Source organism: Ascaphus truei, chromosome 1 (genome assembly GCF_040206685.1).
Source record: "Ascaphus truei isolate aAscTru1 chromosome 1, aAscTru1.hap1, whole genome shotgun sequence".
In the NCBI taxonomy this organism is placed as follows: Eukaryota; Metazoa; Chordata; class Amphibia; order Anura; family Ascaphidae; genus Ascaphus; species Ascaphus truei.
Window position 1 is genome coordinate 451,179,528 of NC_134483.1, and position 20,737 is coordinate 451,200,264.

The 20,737-nt window shown below is 43.1% G+C and overlaps 1 protein-coding gene across 35 annotated transcripts in view; it reads right to left on the bottom strand.

Moving 5' to 3' along the window:
- Nucleotides 1–2,219: 2,219 nt before the first annotated feature.
- The window catches only part of ANK2 (ankyrin 2), a 613,918-nt gene continuing 595,400 nt past the window's right edge, over nucleotides 2,220–20,737 (bottom strand). For 22 of the 35 annotated variants that reach the window (XM_075616768.1, XM_075616795.1, XM_075616740.1 and 19 more), the window contains 3 exons: nucleotides 19,935–20,111; nucleotides 15,076–15,167; nucleotides 2,220–4,416 (listed from right to left, as the gene is read on the bottom strand). In XM_075616768.1, coding sequence (XP_075472883.1) covers nucleotides 4,233–4,416; nucleotides 15,076–15,167; nucleotides 19,935–20,111 — 453 coding nt within the window. In that variant the 3' untranslated portion in view covers nucleotides 2,220–4,232. The remainder of the gene's footprint in view (nucleotides 4,417–15,075; nucleotides 15,168–19,934; nucleotides 20,112–20,737) is intronic. The other 13 variants (XM_075616897.1, XM_075616930.1, XM_075616904.1 and 10 more) reach the window with 2 other exon arrangements.

Below are 20,737 nucleotides of genomic sequence, written 5' to 3' on the forward strand. Positions count from 1 at the left end.
ACTAGGTGGCGAGTAGATTTTTTGGTTGGGCGAGTAGATTTTTGGGTGATTTGTCAAACACTGCTCATTTGTATGTGTTAGACAGGTCTGCAACCCTGCCTTTCACCATTTTCACCCAGTACACAGTGCTTCCACTGCAGCAAGGTATTCTGGGAAACGACATGCAAATGAGCACACAGTGCCACCCTTTGCTTCCAAACCATACAACATGGTCCCCTATAAGCTCATGCCCGCTGCATTTCACAGCTTTGAGCACAGCCTGGGTTAAGATGCACAGCCAGTAAACCCACCCACAGACAGACGTTTCGACCTTAATGGGTCTCATCAGTGTGGGGTTGGCTATACTGGCTTTGCAAAACGAAGCATGGGACAGGTTTCACCACACCTAGTTAAGTAATAGTGGCTAAAAAAAGTGACAAAAAGCCTCCACAGTAAAGCATATAGCAAATGGAAATATTACTGTATGCTCATTTGCATGTCTTAGACATGTCTGCAACCCTGTGTGTGCATAGTTAGAAAGGGCTGGTGTAAAGGTTTAGTTATTCTCCAAATTGGAGTAGGCCTTTATTTTGTTTGTTTTTGTATGTTTTGCCTTGTTAAAGGAACAGGCGCAATAAAGCCAATATATAATTTCACCCTAATCGGTCTCCATTAAATGTACCTCTGCACAATAGGGCCCCATGGCAGAGACAATTTTCCTGCGCATTGATTCTCTTCCAGAGCCTGATGTATCTACGGCAGATTCCAAGGCTCCCACGTCAAAGTCAAGTTTACTACTCACGTATTCCCTGGTCTCTGCATTGATACATTTCCAAGCCCACCTGCACAGGGGTGCTGGCCTCTTCCTGATGGCCAGTCCCACGGCAAAAAGCTACTTTATCACCTCAACTGTTACAGATAAGTTGCTATGTCTAACTGGACTGGACCTCGACAGGAAGATTGTATCGTGCCCGAGTCGTCTTAAGATGCATTCTGCATATCAAGACTAGCAGTACCGCTGCTTTCTGCCCCGGAGAGAGTACTCAATAAACAGGATTTCTTCAAGTCTTGTACCTGTCCAAGACGTTTCCGTAACAATTCAAAGCCACCGAGATCACAGAGTGAGCCAGGTTCTGATCGCCCGGTGTCTCCTGCAGGGGGGATACTATAAGGGTTCCAGTACAGGCTTACAGGCTTTGGCTGGAAACCGCCCTTACCTGGCTGCTGTGGACATTTTGATTACTGGCAACCTGCTATATTGGCTGCACCTGTTCAAGGGTTTAAATAGCAGCCAGTGACTTACAGCCCCTGCGTGAGCATTGTATAGGATTCCCTTTGTTCCCGACTGTCCTGAGATCAAGTTCCTGAGCCTTCTGTGTGCCTTGCCAGTCCCTGTCTTTCCTATCCCTGTTGCTTCCCTGTTCCAGAGGCCAGCCTGTTGCTGTGGCTTGCCTATCCCTGTGGCTTCCCTGTTCTTTTGGAATTCCTGTTGCTGGCCCCGAACCATGATGCCGACCTCGCTGCCTGCTGCCTGCCCTGACCCTTTGACTGTTGCCTGAATTCTGCACCACTGCTGCCAGCCCAGACCTCCTGCCTGCTTACCGACTACGGATACTTTACAGGACTCTGTCCCTGGGCACTGCTCGGTTAATTTGCAGCCCAACCTCAGCCCTGCGGGTCTGCTTCCTGATCGGAGACGAGCACCATCAAATAAGGAAAGTTAAAGGTTGTGGCATTGGCTTGAGTTTGCTCGATTATCAAGCTGGTGCCAGTCTTTGCGTGTCTTGTAAAATATAGGCCAGGGCTCTTCAACCAGTATCCAAAAGGGGCCAGACCAGAACAGTTAAGAGTAGAAGGCAGTCAAGCTAATTATAATGTAATTTGAGACACATTAAAAAACGTGCAGATTATAATATTTCGCAAGTATTTAAAACATCTGTGTCATATATATTTATACCTTTAACTTGCACTTTGGTCCTGCTAATTTTATAGTAGTTGCTTGGGCAGCTGAGAGTTCGAGGGTCACATCAAGGCCACTTGCGGCTGAATTTGACTCATGGGCCGCTAGTTGAAGAGCCCTGCTGTACGTCATTAGCAGAGACAACAAGTGGTTGAAATAGTGGTTTGACAACACTATAATATAGCCAGGAAGAGATGACCACTCTGTCACCAAAAGTGTATTTAGTAGCAAAAGCTATCGTAGTTTTCAGATCGTCAGAAATACACACAGACCATTGTCACTACATTTAACACTTTATTTAATTAAATCAGCCATTGTACACATTGCAGCTATGTATTGTTAGTGTTGATTTTTTTCTGCCATTTTTAACTAAGACATGCCCTCATACTGTAGATATATTAAATTAGTGTTATCACCATGGGAACAGGATGCTGAATCATCAACTGAAATGTCATTTCTCACAGTATTAAAGTTCTTTGATAACACAGAAGAAAAAAAAAAAGAAATCAAACTCAAAAAGTGATTAACATTTTATGCTGTTACATAGACGTCATCTGCACTGCAAATAGCACAACAGAAATGTTCTTTTCTCGAGACCTTGCCGGACATCAGCAGTGACTGTCCTTGATATTAAGAAAGCCACAATGTGAACATGTTACTTAAGCCTCTGGCTGCCAGAGGGGTATAAAACACATCACCGCCCCTCTGGTAACAAGTGTTAATTACCGCACCGTGGCTACTGAGAACGTAATATAGCAATATTTCTGCCCCCCCCCCCCAAAAAAAAGCTGCACAATAGGTTGTTTTACTAAAATAAATCCCAAGGTTTTCTTGAGATTTTTCTCCTTTTCCGGGGAATTAAGAAATCTCATTCATTTACATCATTGACATTCAGGGCACTCGTGGGTCATTTTCCAAAATCCGTTCGCGCAAAAGGCCTAATTTTGTTAAATTAGCAACTTCTAGATGACTAACGCAATGTTTTGTTCCTTTTTGATTCCCAATCTATACTTACATTAAATAAACGGGTTTAAAATGTATAGTGCTTATATGTATTTATATATATATATTTATACGTTAAAAGGCTACAAAGTTCAAACCACAAGTAGAATAAGGTACAGAAGACAAAAAATATTTCCTTTTTGTTTTTATAATCCCTTCTTTTAAAAAAAAAAAGTGCATAAATGCTATAATAATTCCCAAAGGATTAGTTCAGAGACAAAGACATAAAAAAAAAGAGCAAAACTGAAACCTGCATTGTTTCTTTAGCTTTCGTAAGAAAAAAAAAATACACAAATAAGAGAGGACACATTTGTGAAAACTGCTTGCTCAGTGCTAACAGGGTTATCAAGCTCCACACAATTACAAGAGTTTATTTTCTTATTTTTTAATTCCACATGCATGTGCCAGAGGAAATCCTGATAAACATGGTGTCTTATTTTTAAGTTTAATGGGAAAATATCTCTCCCATCACTTTATTTACAGTGCTGTGGCCAGCAGAAATTACCACTGGTAAGACAATGTGGTCCACTAAAGCAGTGAGGAGAACAGGTTGAGTAACTACTGTAGCTGTGACTATTTACTAGACACTGCCACATGTCCAGTCTAGAATATCCGAATATGCATTTATGCCTTTACATAAGCAGCTAGCAAAATGGTTACCTATTTGGTTTAATATTAATTCTTGAGGAAATGTCAACATTGTATTTAGATGTTTTAAAACCAGTGGCGCTCACTACAGTCACCTGGAGCATATTAATGTAATCATTACACTTCAAGGCTTTGAATCCTAATTTTTACACCCTGAACTAAATGTTGCAAGGTTGGAAGTCTTCTGAACAATGTCATTCATTCATTTCTTTGTCTACCATGAGGCAACACTTAGTCATGATTTGTAGTGTCTAAAATCTTGCCAATCAAAGCACATTAGCTACCTGTATGTTTAGGTAACATTACATGATCCATCCCTTTTAATGTTTCCTATGCAGACACTATAAAGAGGGCTGTGGATGAAGCTGACATGTAAGAGAAAGGGGCAATGTGAATTAAGCCCCAACATGTGGATATAATGGATATACCATCCAGAAAGGATGCTATCTTTGGTCACAAATTATCTTTGCATTCACAAAAAGACACACATAATGTAACTGATAAGTTTTACTACATAGGCTAAACAGCTAAACCGTCAGTGTCACTCAGTGATTGCGTTATTCATGGCCCTTCTGCTTGGAGAAGAATGGAATTCTTGCATACTGACTAAGGATATGTGTTTTAAGTATGATGTGGTAGCCCCTCATTGGGCCTCTTTCTCCCAGTCTTCTCCGCAGAAACGGTTAAGAAGTTGCTGTAAGTCGTGCTGGAGGTCATCTTTGTGTAGCGCTTCAGGAACATCCTCCAGTTGCTCAACAAAAACATGTTTTCCATGCTGGTCCTTCACCACAGTCCTCTTCTGCGTGCTGGTCTTATTCATCATTGTCCTGAGGAAGGGAAACATTATTGATCAAATGTCTAGTCACTTGTTGGACTTACTAAAAACAAGCTCACAGTAAATTGCACAATGTCTGGATTAGATATTATAGTTGTCATTCAGTAATATCACTGAACCAAGAGAATCCTTTTAACAATGTTTCTCTGTCTAGTGCTGCATTTTTCTCAGACAAGATAACCAATGGATAAACATTTTTCTACAGTTCACACTCCATGACATGAAAACTACGGTTTCATTGCAATGCCATTCAATGCATTTCAGAACCTCTGAAACAGGGGTAAGTTGAAGAGGATACTCAGCCGAGTAACAGATTCAACCTTGTGTAGGTATGCAGGGTGCTAAAGAACATCTACTGCACATTTAATATGTAATCTGGCATTTACTATGAATTATGTACATGTACCATCTGTCAAAACAATGCCAAAGTTGTGTTCTAGGACAAGGCAAAGAGGGATTCTTTTTTTTTTTTTTTAACATAGTGGTGGGATTTACCTCACAGCATTTTATTTTATTTAAAATATCAAGTGCAGAAATATCCATCGCTGGGTACTTACCAAGGTTCACATACATAAAGTACCCGTTCTGGCGTTAACTCCGATTCACTTGAACTAGAGTTAATGCCAGACCGGTTGCGATAACCCGTACCGGCATTTGTGCCCCTGAGTTTCTTATAAATGAGTCCATAAAAGCACAAGAATCAAGTTGCTTTGCATCAATTGCTATGTTCTACTATCTCTTATTTTAAATATAGTACTGTGCCTCTTATGAGGATTGCTTAACCTTTGATATGTTGCCTATGTTAATGGAGGTCTGTGAGTTACTGGAGGATCTGTCATATTTCCAGTCTGCTCTCATGCACCTTTTTATTAAGAACTTAGTGATCAAGGGGCACTGGCCTGTGAAATGCTATTGGCAGGTACAGTATTCTACACAATTGTCACTGATACAGCGAAAGTGCTGTATAAGACTGGTCCATTCACATTGGAAAACAAGAAAATATCGTCTACGTAATAAAGTCTATTGCATTAATTAATCAGCCAATAGCTAAATATCTCTTGTTTATGATGCAGACATCAGCGCTATTCCAGATGGCTCATATCAAGCAGGCTATGGAGATGAATGTTAAACAGCATTTCCACTAGGCTGTCTGCTATTCCATGAATCTTGCAAAACAAGCAGCATTATGCTGTATTCACTGACAATCACATACCCCTTAAAAAGATTTAACACATCTGAAGTGCACAAGCACGAGCTATTGTTTTGCATATAGCAAGACTTTAATGATGACTAATGAAGACAGAGGCTACAGCAGATTGAGAAGAGTATTTAGCCAAAGAACTTCATGGGGTTCTGCCAGATAGGTGTAGGACATGATTCATGGTCTATGACTAGGTTTTTACCCCGGTTTTAAAGAAAGCAAAGATTGCTTGCGCTGTTCATATAGCATATTAATGAGTACATGAAAAAGATGCCTACAGTAAGTCATGTTAAACTGCAAAAGTGTGGAATTCCTTTGCTAATTCACAATCACATTGATTGCACGGCAGCTCCATTTATCGGTTAATGTTTTTTATTTGGAAGTACACTTTGACAGCCACACGTGCAACCTCTGCATTTCCTCAAGTCTTTGGGTCATATATACTATGCAGTGTTTAGCCATATGATACCTTATGCCCCATTCAGGTCAAGATGTTTTACAGCACAGTGAGGTATCTTATGGCTTAGCACCACTTAGTAAACATGCACCTTCATGTCTTTGAGGAAGGACGCTGTATTTAGTTATGTCATGAAATGGGTAGCCACAGTATATTGTGCAGAATGTAGTCATTAGATTCTGTATAAATCTACTCTTTTTTTATACGGCATTAAAAAAATACACGTTTATGTAATGTATCTTTGAAAACAAAACAAAACAAAAAACTGCCTTACCTCATGTAGTGCTCCAACCGTGTTTTTTTTTGTTTTTTTTTTAAACTTTTTTTAATATAGCTAAAATGCAATGGTTGAAACAAGTCTCCTTTCAGTACAAATATACAACAAATATATAAGAAGGGATATGACGTTATTTACTATTCATCCAAAGGGCAGTACAAACGACACAGGGATATGACGTTATTTACTATTCATCCAAAGGGCAGTACAAACGACACAGGGATATGACGTTATTTACTATTCATCCAAAGGGCAGTACAAACGACACAGGGATATGACGTTATTTACTATTCATCCAAAGGGCAGTACAAACGACACAGGGATATGACGTTATTTACTATTCATCCAAAGGGCAGTACAAACGACACAGGGCCTTCCCTTAAGGTTGGAGGAAAGGAGATTATCAGCAACAAAAGAAATGGTTCTTTACAGTAAGGGCAGTTAAAATGTGAAATCCATTACCTATGGAGACTGTGATGGCAGATACAATAGATCTCTTAAAAAAAAGGTTGGACATCTTTTTTTAGAAAGGAAAGGTACTGTATACAGGGATATACTGTACCAAATAAGTAAACATGGGAAGGATGTTGATCCAGGGATAAATCTGATTGTCAATATTTGGAGTAAGAAAGGAATTTATTTTTCTCCTTATGAGATATCTTTGGATGATATTTCACTGGGTTATTTTTTTTTTAAATTTGTCTTCCTCTGGATCAATATACTGTAAATACAAATATATGATAAGTATCTACCGTCTAGATTTAGCATAGTTGAATATGGTGTACATAATGTATATAATGTATACCCTGTTCACTTATGTAACTGAATTTGAAACCATTTATATTATCATCTTAACTCTGTGCCCAGGACATACTTGAAAACGAGAGGTAACTCTCAATGTATTACTTCCTGGTAAAACATTTTATAAATAAAAAAAAGCTGTGTGTGCTGAGCACGCGCATAGTAAGTGAAACTTCTTTGACTTTTATCACAGAAATTGTATTTGTGTTGGTGATGTTTTAATTAAAAATCAAAATACAATTTCAGTTACAAAACGCAAATAAATTTGACTTAGAATGCGCGTGCTCGGCACACATCCCATGTATTAGCTATTTGCACTAAGTGTGAATTCCTTGTGTGTATGTGTGTCAGTGTGTGTGTACGTCAGTCAGTCAGTCAGTCAGTGTGTCAGTGTGTGTGTATGTCAGTCAGTCAGTCAGTCAGTGTGTGTGTGTGTGTGTGTGTGTCAGTCAGTGTGTATGTGTATTTGTGTCAGTGTGTATGTGTAAGTCAGTGTGTGTGTCAGTCAGTGTGTGTGTCAGTCAGTGTGTGGGGGGGTGTGGGTGTGTCAGTCAGTGTGTGGGGGGGTGTGGGTGGGTCAGAGTGTGCGGGGGTGGGTCAGAGTGTGCGGGGGGGTGTGGGTGAGTCAGTCAGTGTGCGGGGAGGGGTGGGTGAGTCAGTCAGTGTGCGGGGAGGGGTGGGTCAGTCAGTCAGTGTGTGGGGAGGTGTGGGTGAGTCAGTCAGTGTGCGGGGAGGTGTGGGTGAGTCAGTCAGTGTGCGGGGAGGGGTGGGTCAGTCAGTCAGTGTGCGGGGAGGTGTGGGTGGGTCAGTCAGTCAGTGTGCGGGGAGGTGTGGGTGGGTCAGTCAGTCAGTGTGCGGGGAGGTGTGGGTGGGTCAGTCAGTCAGTGTGCGGGGAGGTGTGGGTGGGTCAGTCAGTCAGTGTGCGGGGAGGTGTGGGTGGGTCAGTCAACCAGATCGCGGCACAGAGGAGATGGAGGCAGTGTCGGCGGGGGGAGAGGGAGAAGCGCGTCATCGTTAGCTGGAGCCGACTCGGAGGCTTCTGATGGTGCTGTGGGGGACGCAGCGCACTCATCACCCCCCTCCTCCCCCCCGTTACCGGAGCAGTTCTATGCCTCGGCCGGGGCATGCACCGGGAGGAGAGGCCGCAGGAGATCAGTGCCTGCATAGAGCCCCGGGGAGCAGTGTGGGCTTCAGTGTCCCTGTGAGGAGAGTCATGGCGTCTCGAGCGTCGCCATGACTACCGGGCATGCGCAGCATATCAATGGGCGGGGAACGGGCGGGGAATCAGCGGCGCCGTCACAACTGCGCATGCGCGGCATGGCAGCGGCCGTTAGGAGCGGCGGCTATCGCCGCCGCATATGTCACAATGTGTGGAGGGGGGTGGGACTCAGGGGGGCGGGGGGGGCGATTAGGAGCGGCGCCGGCGGCTATCGCCGCCGCCGCCGCATCTGATTTGTGGAGCGGGTGTGATGTGAGTGTTGGGGTCGGGCTGAGCCAGAACACAGCCCGGCCTCAACTGCCAGCACTGACGTCACATCCGTTTCATTTCTGTCTCCACAATTCTTTTTTGCCCCATCACGAATGAGGTGCCACTAAGGAAGTTTCACTTCAAAAATGAATAAAATAAAATATGCCATTTTTCAACCTCATCTACTACGTAACTACTGTGTAACTATGTAACTACATTTAGACTACCATCATGACAAAGAAAATCTTTCATGTCATGCCAAAAAAATAATGGATTGCTTAAAGCAGTGTTTCCAACTCCAGTCCTCAGTGAACCCCAAAAGGTCAGGTCTTAAGGATATCCCTGCTCCAACACAGGTGGCTCAGTCAAAATGACTGAGCCGCTGATTGATGAGCAGGGATATCCTTAAGACCTGACCTGTTGGGGTTCCCTGAGGACTGGAGTTGGAAAACACTGGCTTGAAGCAAATAATATGCTACCTTTTAATTACTGTAGCTAGTGGGCGAAACAAATAAAACGTTAGCAAGTTGACATTTGTGTATTTGAAAAAAAAAAATGTATATTGTGCTATGAAGATAGTGCTAAAAACACAATTAAAAGTAACTGAATCCAATAAAAGTAAAAAATAATATAATAATAATGTATAGTAATATTGCAAGTCAAATAGGGATATAGTAAAATAATATAGAAGACGAAGAGAAATAATCAATCCATCCCATAAATAAAGTTCACAATGGTCAGAAATGAGTGGACTGTTAATCCAGTTTCAATATTATGCAACTCTATTGGTGGCGGTCCCCTCTCGCTCTCAATGAAACAGCATGGTCTGCATAAACTAGAATACAACAGAAAAGCCCCCCACCAATAGTGTAGGATTGTTAAATGGTAATTTGGAACAATAAAAAAATAAATCAGATGTGCACTGACATTTTTGAGAAGCTCTATGTAAGGACATGCAAGCATATAGCTGAGACGTTCCTCGATATGACGAAACGCGTTGGGAAGTTAGCAGGTGGTGCTCTCACATCCGTTCCTGGGTTGCTGTTGCAGAGTCTTTCAGTCATATCAAGGAGGCAAAACATCAGGGTCATTGTGATTCCAATGGCCTTGTACCAAACAGTGTCCCAGCTACTATATATGCTCATATAGTAAACTCCCAGAAAGGGCTTCTCAAAAAACTGATTGCTTTAATTTCCCAATTTGCGATTTAACAATAGTACCCTCTCAGATGGTGGCCTTTTATTGCATTCAATTCCATACAGAATTTGTGTATTCACATTTCTAAACTCACAGTGCATGCACGTACTGATTCAAATTTTAATTAGAATAGATCATAAGGGGCCTACACTTTTCCTAAGCAGCAATCTCATTAATACAGTAGAGCAGTCAGGTTACAAAACAATTACCAAAACATTTTTTTTTTTAAATATATACAAAATAAATAAGATTGTGGCATTTTTAAAGTAGACACCAGTATATACATAATTCAAGGGACCTCTTTAGAGTTGGAGATCAACATTACAAGTCTCCATTCTCCTATCTTAGAAAGCACAACATGTGCCACAAAACAGGTGTACTGCTGCATGTATTCACTTTTTTTCTAGTTGTAATTTTACAAATTAAAGACTCTATTTTACACAGATTGCAGCCTTAATAAAAAAAAAGTCTGTGTAGTTAAAAAGCATGACTTTTTCCTCAAAAGTGCTTTTATATGGGCTGAAGGAGTGGCTCAGTGAGTAAACACACTGGGGTCTATTCAGAAAACAGTGATAAAATCAGTGCTTTTGCGTCCGACTATGGGCCTCATGCAGTTAGCAGCGATAAGCCCCTTATCACCATCTTATCGCCAAAACAGCCTACTGCGATTCAGGAAGTCCTGATAAGCTGACAATAAGAGCAAAAATCGGCAATTTTTTGCCGTAAAAAAAAATTGGCAGACGCGCGGCGATAAGCCACTTTTCCGCTCTGATCGCCAGTTTCTCAAACACGCTCAATTCTATAAGCCCTGATCAGTTTATCGGAGCTGGTTGCCACTTTAGAATGGCGATTTTCTCTCCAAATCGTCCCGCCACCAAAAGTTAACAAAAAGGATGGGAGAAGCTTCGATGTGCGGCAAGATGGCACTTAGAAAATAAAATGCATGTTTCCTGCATCGGATTGATGCCGGGGGTCTCCGGAGCTGATATCCATTCATATCAGCATCGGAGACCCCCGACATGAATCCGATGCATGAAAAATGCATTTGCAGGCAACTTCATTACCCTAGCGGCTAACCGCTAAGGCAATGAAGGGGTTAACCACCTGTGCGAGGCTTATTGTGGGTAGTGGGGGTGGTTGAAGGTGGTATTTGGCCCTTGGTGGGAGTTTAGGTCTTGCGGGGCGAGGGTGGACTTAAACCCTTCATTACCTTAGCGGTTAATACCGCTACGGTAATGAAGGGGTTAACCACTCCCACTACACCCCCCCCCCCCCCGGTAGGCCTAAACACCCATCCTTGGGGTTAATACCTCCTTCAACCACCCCAGCTACCCACAATACAAAAAAATACACACACAAACAACAGGCCCACTACCCACCTCCTAGGCCCCCTAATAAAGCTTTACAATATCTAATAAACACCAATACACAACCGACCCCCTGTGCCCCCACATACAGTACTGTAAAACCATGATTTTTTTTTTGACACACACAATACCCCAGTCCGGTGGAGGTCCCCGGTGGTCCTAACAGCTGTCCGCAAGTCCCATAGTGCACCCCGGGGGTACCCGCTAGGCTCCGTGGTCCTCCAGGAGGTCCCCATGGTCACATGACACGGACAATTACAAAATGACAGCGATACAGGCACCGGTGCCCCACACCGGAGCCTGTAACTCGGGAAGCGGGGGTCCCTGAGGCAGAAATCAAAGCGGTTCAGCTCAGGAGACCCCCTGCTCCCGCACACTATTAATACAATTTACATTAAAGCAGCTTCATTACCTTAGCGGATTGCTGCAAAGGCAATCAACGAGTTAAGGCAGTGGTGCGCAAACTGGGGGGCATTTGATTTTTTTGGGGGGGGCGTGGGCGTTTGCAGAGGTCCCGCACTCTTCCCCAAGGCATCTAAATTAAATGCTAGGGGACCGCGCGAGGACTCTGCAACCTCTACTTACCGGGATTCAGCTGGTTCAGGACGCGTGACCATGGCAACGCAGCGTCAAATGACGCAGCGGGGTCATGTGACGGTATGGTTGCCATGGTAACGCCAAATGATGGTGATGGGTTAGGGGCCATTAGATTGTATTTTTAATTGCATTGTTTCTGGCAACGGAGGACAAGGATGGTGATGAGGATGAGGACGGCCTTCATCCTGGCAGGCTGGCAGGGGTAAGTGCAAGTTTTAATTACTTTATGCTGCTGGTTGATGTTTTATTTTAAATGGGCAAATGCACTATAATCCATATCTGGATAATAGTAATTTTGCCCATTACTGTACTGTATGTGTTGGGTTTTTTTTTTTCGGCACAGGCTTGGCACTGCAGGTTAGCGGGGACCCCCGGACACTTGCGGGGACCACCTGGAGGCCACCGGACACCCGCGGGGACCCCCAGACACCTGCGGGGACGAACCAAGAACACACGCGGTGCCCCCGGAAACCTGCAGTGACCACCAAGGACCCATGGACACCTGTGGGGCACCCGGACACCCCCGTCAGCCTCTTGTATTAATGCTGCGCAGGAAGAAAAAAAAATGCTTTGATGCTTGTCTCCATCTCTTTTGCGCCAGCCTTTAGCTGGTGAAAACAAATGGTGAACTTTTATAGTACGATAAAGTTATCACTGCTTTGTGAATAGCAGTTACTGGCAAAAAAACCGGCGGGTACAGTATGCCATGTCTAAAATACGACTTTTTTTTCACTGACTGTTTATGGGTGCTAAAAAGCCATTATAGAGCGATACTGCACTGTTTTCACCGCTTTGTGAATATCAGAGCATGACGTGAGTACTTGATCCCAGCCCCGGTGCCCAAATGGCTTTCACACCTTGACAACCTCTGAGGCTTTCACGTCCAGGACCCGAGCAGGCTTGGTGGTACCAAGCTTGGTAGCGACATGGTCTCTCGGAACCATGGACCTGGAAGTCCCCAGCTCATAATACCGTACACAAGCATATGTACTATTAAACACTATGAAACAAAAATATTTTTTCCCATATTTTTTCTAAGTACCAAAGTAGAATGAAAAAACACTTTGGTTCATTCTCAGGGCTGTATCATTCCCTTCTTGAAAACCAGACTTAGGTTTCATAAAAACCCTTGCAACCTTATATGTGGTTGGAGTATCCCCAGAACCCCTATACCAGGTTCTGAGTGATCAGGGCGTTAACTGGGCACCCCCCTTATACTAGGGACGCCTTTTCCGTTTCAGGGATACCACACATCCCTATGCCCAATTTACCTTTCTGGTCTGTGCTGAAGCAGGGAATCCTAGCGGTGAGCCACAAAAGCATTTTCAAGGGGAGATTTTGCCGGAGCAATGTGACCTCATCTTTGGGGAAGAGCTAAGAACCTACATCTCACCCCAAGCACACATTTAATTCTGCAGGTAAGTTTTAAACAAAATTATCTTAATAAAAACATTTGCCATATTTATTAAGTGTTGCTATTCCATAAAGCAGCGATTTCCACCTCCAGTCCTCAAGAATCCCCAACTGGACAAGTTATAAGGATATCCCTGGTTGAGCATAGGTTGCTCATTTTGACTGAAACACCTGTGCTGGAGCAGGGATATCAATAAAACCTGTCTAGTTGGGGGTTCTTGAGAACTGGAATTGGGAATCACTGGTATAAAGAAACTAGGAAAAGATGCAGACACTGCACTCATGGACATGCATTATCACACATGCAATGATATACAGTATTAGTTGTTAATTTTATTCATAACACTGTGATGCTATTAAAATACCATATTGTTCAATATTCATATTCTCATTAATTAAAATAGAAAATGAGTTGTTTTGGACCTACCTATAGGCTTTTGTTATTTTTATAAACTTCTTTACCAATTGACCTGAAACAAATGTATCTTAGTCCGCCCCTTCTCCCCCCGCCAACACTTAAGATTTTTTTATTTTTTTTAATATTCTGACATCATCTTATTAGAAAATGAGAATAGAGAATCTTAGCTCAGTGGCAAAGTGCCTGGTGTAGACATGTTCTGCCATTTATTTTAACTTTGTCTGCTCTCTTTTCCTCCGACCCCTGGATTGCCTGACCTTATCTTTACTAATGTGTTTCAGAACAAGCAGATTAATAACATCCTGTGAATCTTTGGTAGGTGATACAAAATTAATGGAGGTGGAGGAAGGGCCACAATTGCAAGATGAACCTGTGATTCATCAATACGTGGACACAAAAATGATGTGAAATCTGATTTTACTTGAAGTAAAAATCAATTCAAAAATGTAATTGCTTTTTGCAAGATGCCTTTTATGCTTCCAGTTTGGAACTTATACCAGCATGGGCACAATTGTTCATTTGTTTATCATATTCTATGTATCATCATGTATTCTATATAAGCTTTCCTATCACACAGTAATGATAGCTCGTGGATCACCCCATGAATCCTCCTGACTGAATTGTACAAATCCTCTCGCTGTTTGTTTCTGTGCTTACTTCATTTTAGCTCGGAAAGACAAAACGAACAGCACACATAAAAATTTGCAACACTCATGCTCCATGGTTTTAAAACTCCCAACACAAGTTCATAACACATTGGTAAGACAGAATGTAACACCCATAACGGGATTTGAAGAGGGATCACAGCAGAGCAAGTACAGTATGTGTTGAAATGTTCCTAAAAGGGCAGTAGGAGGTTTCCTGGCGACGCACTTCTTAAACCAGACTGTGCTGAAAGCTGTGCAATATAGCAGGCATAAGCTCATAGGGCTCCATGTTAAAATGTGTGAGAAATAAAGAGCGACACACTGTGCTCATTTGCATGTCATTACCCAGAATCCCTGGCTGCAGTGTTTGTTAAGCGATAATGGGGAAAGACCGGGTTGCAGAGCTGGCTGAGACATGCAAATGTACCACACGTGGATTCTTTATTTACTGTAAAAGGGAAGGCACACGTGGCTAACAAAGTAACCAGTAAAAGGCTACTTAAGCAAATCTGGTGAAGATTGTATGTGCAAAGTGGATGCTAATGAAGTGATCTGTCCATTCCATCCATCTCTGTTTTTGACTATTGTAGGCGAGAACGCATCCTGTTCATTCGCAGGATCCAGGTCAGGTAATAACAGTTTTGCTGCTTTAGAATTGTACTGACGTTTTCCTCTAGGAGGGAGTGCTCTTTTACGTTAAGCTAATGTTTGTTCTACATGAATATGTCAACACGTCTAAAAACTTTTTTTTTTAAAGTAATGTTAGTTTCAGTCCAATCATTTAGAATGGTGTCATGCCGACCCAAACCTTTTTAGAACAGATCCATCCTCTTTGATAATCTCTTTTTCCACTAAATTGGGCAGGTGAACTCTTACATCTCCACCCGCATAACTTAAAGCCTAGAAATAAAACACAGGAATAACAATATAAAAGAAATATCTAAAGCACATACTGAACCATGTCTTTGGGAGAATTATATTTCCCTTTATATTAAACTGAATCTGAAAATGGAGATAAAAATACATAGAATGTCTAATACATATTAATAATTAAAAAAAACGTGCTGAGCTAAAGGTGATAGTCAAAAGTTTACCCTTGACTTCTGAAAAAATAAAAACATGTCATGTGCAGCATTCTAAAAATCAGATGAAGGATACACGTATTTTCTAAAAGTTTCACTCATTGGGAATTCCACTAAATGTTTGGTGTTTTAAAACACAACTATTCCAGATATGCTATGTAGTTTAAATGTCATGTCCTCCCTGAAAAGCAATTACATCAGATAACCAGTGGTGAATTACAATACTACCCTACAGTTCTACCCTACTTTTCCCTCCCAAACAATTCTCTAAATCTATTGGTTCATAACCAATTGTAGGTGTATGGATTGCCATGGACACAGTTTGGATGTTCTCCCTGTCTTGTCTTATCCTCAGGTTCTATACGCACTTTCTCCCAATCCAAGGCAGCGACAGAGTAGAAAGTTAGCGTCATCTGATTTTTATCTGTTATGTTGTTCTATTTCAAGGGATGTTCTCCTACTGAAACTATTTAAGGGCTTATTCTATATATACTGAACCGAAGCGGCTGATTGAGCCATTTTTCATCAAAATTTACATTGAAGTCAGTGTGGAATTTGATCCGAAAACAGCCCAATCAGCTGTGGTAATGAAAACATTTCTTTTAGAGTATAAAAGTGGAATTAATGACAGAGCTAAATGTTTAGACATCGGTGACCCATGATTCAGTTTCACACTTGTATTTCATGTGATATCCAAATATAATGTTCATATGTGAAATACATTTCCCCAATTTTTCATTTATTTATTTTTCAATGCTTTTCTTAGACAAAAAAACATACATCAAGCATGCATCATATGTAGTTACAAATGCAAAAAATTTTGGACAAATAAAAACATTACATTGAAACCAAACATTTTATTGAAACACAGCATTATTTGCACACTGACTTAAATCTTCGTACCAAAAATTCAGGATGGCATAGACCAACTCTACTGAAATAAATGCCAGCAGCATGTATTGGCTAAAATGCTTCATATAAATATAATTAAAAGGCAAAAGTGTGCAGTATTGGAAAAAGCACTAGTACCGTAGGTCAAACTTTACACAGCTGACAATTTTTGAGAAAACCTGCCATATTTTCTGGAACTGAACACTGCAAAAATGTCTCATCTTATGTCGAATATAGGTTTTGCACACATTTAATTATGAAACCCTATGATATTTGAAGCAAATATAGTAAAAATAAATAAATAAAAGATTTATACAAAAAGAAAGAAAAACTCAATTCCCAAAGCAAATGTGCATTTTTGTCAAGGCCTTAATGTCATAAACTTTGCACCAAAATGTTGCTAATAACGTAATGAGTGTTAGAGTTCAGAACATCTCGGGAGACGGGAGGTCATTTACAAATACTTGCGGCTGCAAACCGGAGGAAAACTGATGCAAAAGGGCTGCACCGGCCAGGCATTATCATATAAGAAAATTCTGCCGGGTGACTTTGATAAAGAGGTTTCTTGAACTACATTGTTTAAAGGTTTGTTATGAACATGCTAGTTCCTGTACATCCACTACACTTGAAGAAGAAAACTGTGAGGTTTCAAAAGCTCAGTACAGTATGATTTCATATGAAGAGCTTTAATGATAAAGTTATCACAATCTACATCGAATCTGCTTATGAACATGCTTAGGCTGCGCTTATAGTGCCGGCGACGGCGACACCACCGTTGCGTCAAAACAAATGCATTGTCGCCGTCGTCGGCGATTATAGTGCACGCGATGGCGACAACGAGACGGAGCGACAGTGCTACCAAAAATCTGGTAGTCACTGATATTTGATTTTTTTCGGCGACGGTCTCCCCTTGCGGCCAATCAGGAGCTTCTCCGTGCCTCTGCCCTCCCACTTTTGTGACGTCACTGGCCTTGTAGCCAGCGACGTCGCCTAAACTTAAAATATAACTTTCGCGATGGCAACGTGTGACATCGGTCGCGTCGCCGTCGCTATAAGCACGGCCAGAATGCATCTTGCCTGTCCCATTCTCTCTTCTGCTGCACATTCTAGAGTGCGGTTTCAGACCAGTCAAATATTTAAAATGGTCCAAAAATGGAAAATTAAAGTCAAAACACTAGATCAATAAATCACTGAAAAATTACAAATTATGGGTAAATATCTTCCAACATGTCTTGTTTCTATGTAACACATTCCCACAAACTGTTAATTATAGCTTTCCTAAACAAATGAAATGTCTAAGTAGAAATAAAACATACTGACATTTATCAAGTATATTTTAGAACGGACTTTGAGATATCTATATGACTTCTATTATACAAGTTGTGCACTTTAGTAATATCTATGTGGATTTCTGCTGGGCTTTTTCTACATTATAAGACTTATTATAATGTTATGAATATATATATATATATATATAATTGAAAACGTTGTATGTTGGCTGTTCTTATGGGCAATCTGATTGGTCCGTCGGTCTGTCACTCAGCCTCTGACCAATCAGATTGTTCCGTGGCCTGGCCCCGCCCCCGCACGCCTCTCATTGGCTTGCTTGCTTCTGTGGCCTCGCCCGCTCTCCTCTTCGCCCGTGTCCTCTGTGTCCCTCTCCCCCTCTGTGTCCCTGTCTCCCGCTGAGTCCCCCCGCCCCCGGGTATCACCTCCACCTGCCCCCCACTGGGTAGCGCACCCCCATGCCCCCCGGGTGTCACCCCCCCCCCACTGCCTCCTGTGTCGGTCTCCCCGGACCCTGCCCCCCCCTTTCCCCGGTGCCCCCGTCACATGCGCGTTGCACGTGTGCTTCGTCGTCCAGCGGCCTGGCGGTGCGCGCACGCTGTGGCTCCAGCCTGCGGCTGCTCCCGCTCATCAGGCGCCTCAGCATCCTCCCGACGCCGGCTCGCATCCGCTCCGGGTCGCCGTGCGCTCGGCGGCCTGCGCTGCATGCTCCGCCCCCCATGCCCGGGACAACCGGTAAGAGCACCCGGACAGGAGAGAGGCGCCTTCTGGACTGGTGGGAGCTCGGAGACTGGACGGAGGTGGCTGGTGTCTGCCGGTGAGGGGGAGGGGCGGGTCCTCACTGCAGTTGTTGTTGGCACCCGAGGACATTTGTGTGTGTGTATGTATGTGTGTGACACTGTGTGTGTGTATGTGTGTGACACTGTGTGTGTGTGTGTGTGACACTGTGTGTGTGTGTGTGTGTGACACTGTGTGTGTGTGTGTGTGTGTGTGTGTGTGTGTGACACTGTGTGTTTCCATATGTGGATAATAGTAATTTTGCCCATTACTGTATTGTATGTGTTAGGGCAGGGGGGCGCAAACTTTTTTCCCTGCGCCCCCCTGACGGCTGTCCCCTCGCTCCCGCGCCCCCCCAACCCCAACTTACCCGCGCTCCGGCGTAATGATGTCACGTTGCCATAGCAACGTGACATCACATGACCTCGCAGCGTCATTTTGACGCCGCGTTGCCATGGCGCCGCAGGGAGGAAGCCGCCGGAGCCACGGTAAGTTAGGTTTACAGAGGCCCTGCAGCTACCCCGGCACTTAATTTAAGTGCCTTCGGGAAGCGTGCGGGGCCTCTGTAAACCCCGCGCCCCCCGTCGGCAGTGTCGCGCCCCCCCTGGGGGTCGCGCCCCACAGTTTGCGCACCCCTGTGTTAGGGGGCAGGGGGAGGGGGGTGTATTTAGTTAGAAATATTGTTTATTTTTTTGGAGGCACAGCATTGGTACCGCAGGCCCGTGGGGACTCCGGGACTCCCGCGGGGACTCCCACGGACACCCCGGGACGGCCGCGGACACCCCGGGGCGGCCATCGGGACCCCCAAACTCCCGCGGGGACCCCCGCTTGGTCAGCTCGGGACCCCCGGCCACCTGCGGGACCCCTGGGCTCCCTCGGGGTCAGCCGGGGACGCCCACTGGGTCAGCCGGGGACACCCACTGGGTCAGCCGGGGACACCCGCCGGCCTGTTGTATGGGTGTTGCGCCTGCAAAAATGTAAACAATTTTTTTTTTTCTAAGTCCTGCTTTTTTATCACCAGCCTTTAGCTGGTGAGCTTTGTTCAGCGCAAATTTCAAGTACGATAAATTTGCGTAGCTTAGTGAATCCCGCAGAAGGGCAGGATTCAGCGCAAACAGCTGATCGTACGAGCAAAGTTGGACTTTGAAAAATGTCTTGAAAAAAGTCAATTTTAGAGCGCAAAGTGCCTGTTAGCGCTGCTCTGTGAATCGCGCTCAGCGGAACATCACGTTCTAAGAGCACTTTGCGTTCTTAAAACGGCTTATCACAGCTTAGTGCATAGCCCCCATAATATTTATCTGGAGTGCGCAACTCCAGGGATATATTTCTCCCTAGAATTAGATATATGTGGATTGCTCAATATTAGCTAGCACCTAGTTCATGTATTTATTTAATACCTTGTTATTGTTTGTAGGAGTGAGTTTTCTTGTGTTCTTTTTGGTATGTGTTTCAATCTCCATATATGTACCAGTTTTCAAATAAATTAAGCGATTGCTTCTTTTTCTTGTAATTACACTGCACTTCATCTAAAGAGTGACAGAATAAGGTTGCTAGGTGCAACGGGGACCTCCCCTGGATGCTTTTAAAGGAAGCTTGTGAAAAACCCAACTGATATGTGATGGCACTTTACCTGTTCAAAGTCATCTTCGGCTGATGGTAGATCAGATGCTAAACTAGGATCCCCAAGATATTTCTCTGTTCTTTCTCCATGGACCATGGTTGTTTTCACAACTTTGCTGACCTTACGTCCTTCCACGGGTTCAGCTTGAAACTGTGATGATAAAACTTTGGGCTCTGAGAAAGTGATCTGGTAACACAATTAAATGTTTGATGTTAGTTTTACTTCTGCACTGTACAAATTCAATCATCTACAGTACATTGCCAAGTGATGAACCATGTACATGTGGAAAAAGTAATCATGAAATATGCAGCATAGCAACTGAAAGGAAATGTTAAAGTAATTGCAACAGAAATGTATCCCATATACTGTAGTTTCAGCACTTGAGTAGTTAAACTCTAAAGCATGAATTTATTGTCATAAAGATCTTCATCTCTTGGAGGCTGCTTAGGCAACCTGTGTACACAATAATAAGGTAATTTAAAGTAGAAACCTTCACGATACCTAATATCACATGAGCTCAGTATAGAATGCATGGACAATCTGGCTGAGTAACCTTTGAATTAATCTTATGTTCAGGTGCCGCACATCTCTGTGTTATTCTCAATGTACGTGGCAATCTATAGATGCAGCCACAGTATTAGAACTCTTGCCTTTTAAATTCTGGGGCAGTCTCACAGTAAATGCCACAACATTGCTTCAACACTTCTGTGAGATTTTTAATGGCCCATCGGATTAACACAGCAGGTTCAGTTTCAATGGGACTTTGGGGACCGCCCTGCTGTATTAATCCGATGGGCCATTAAGAATCTCAC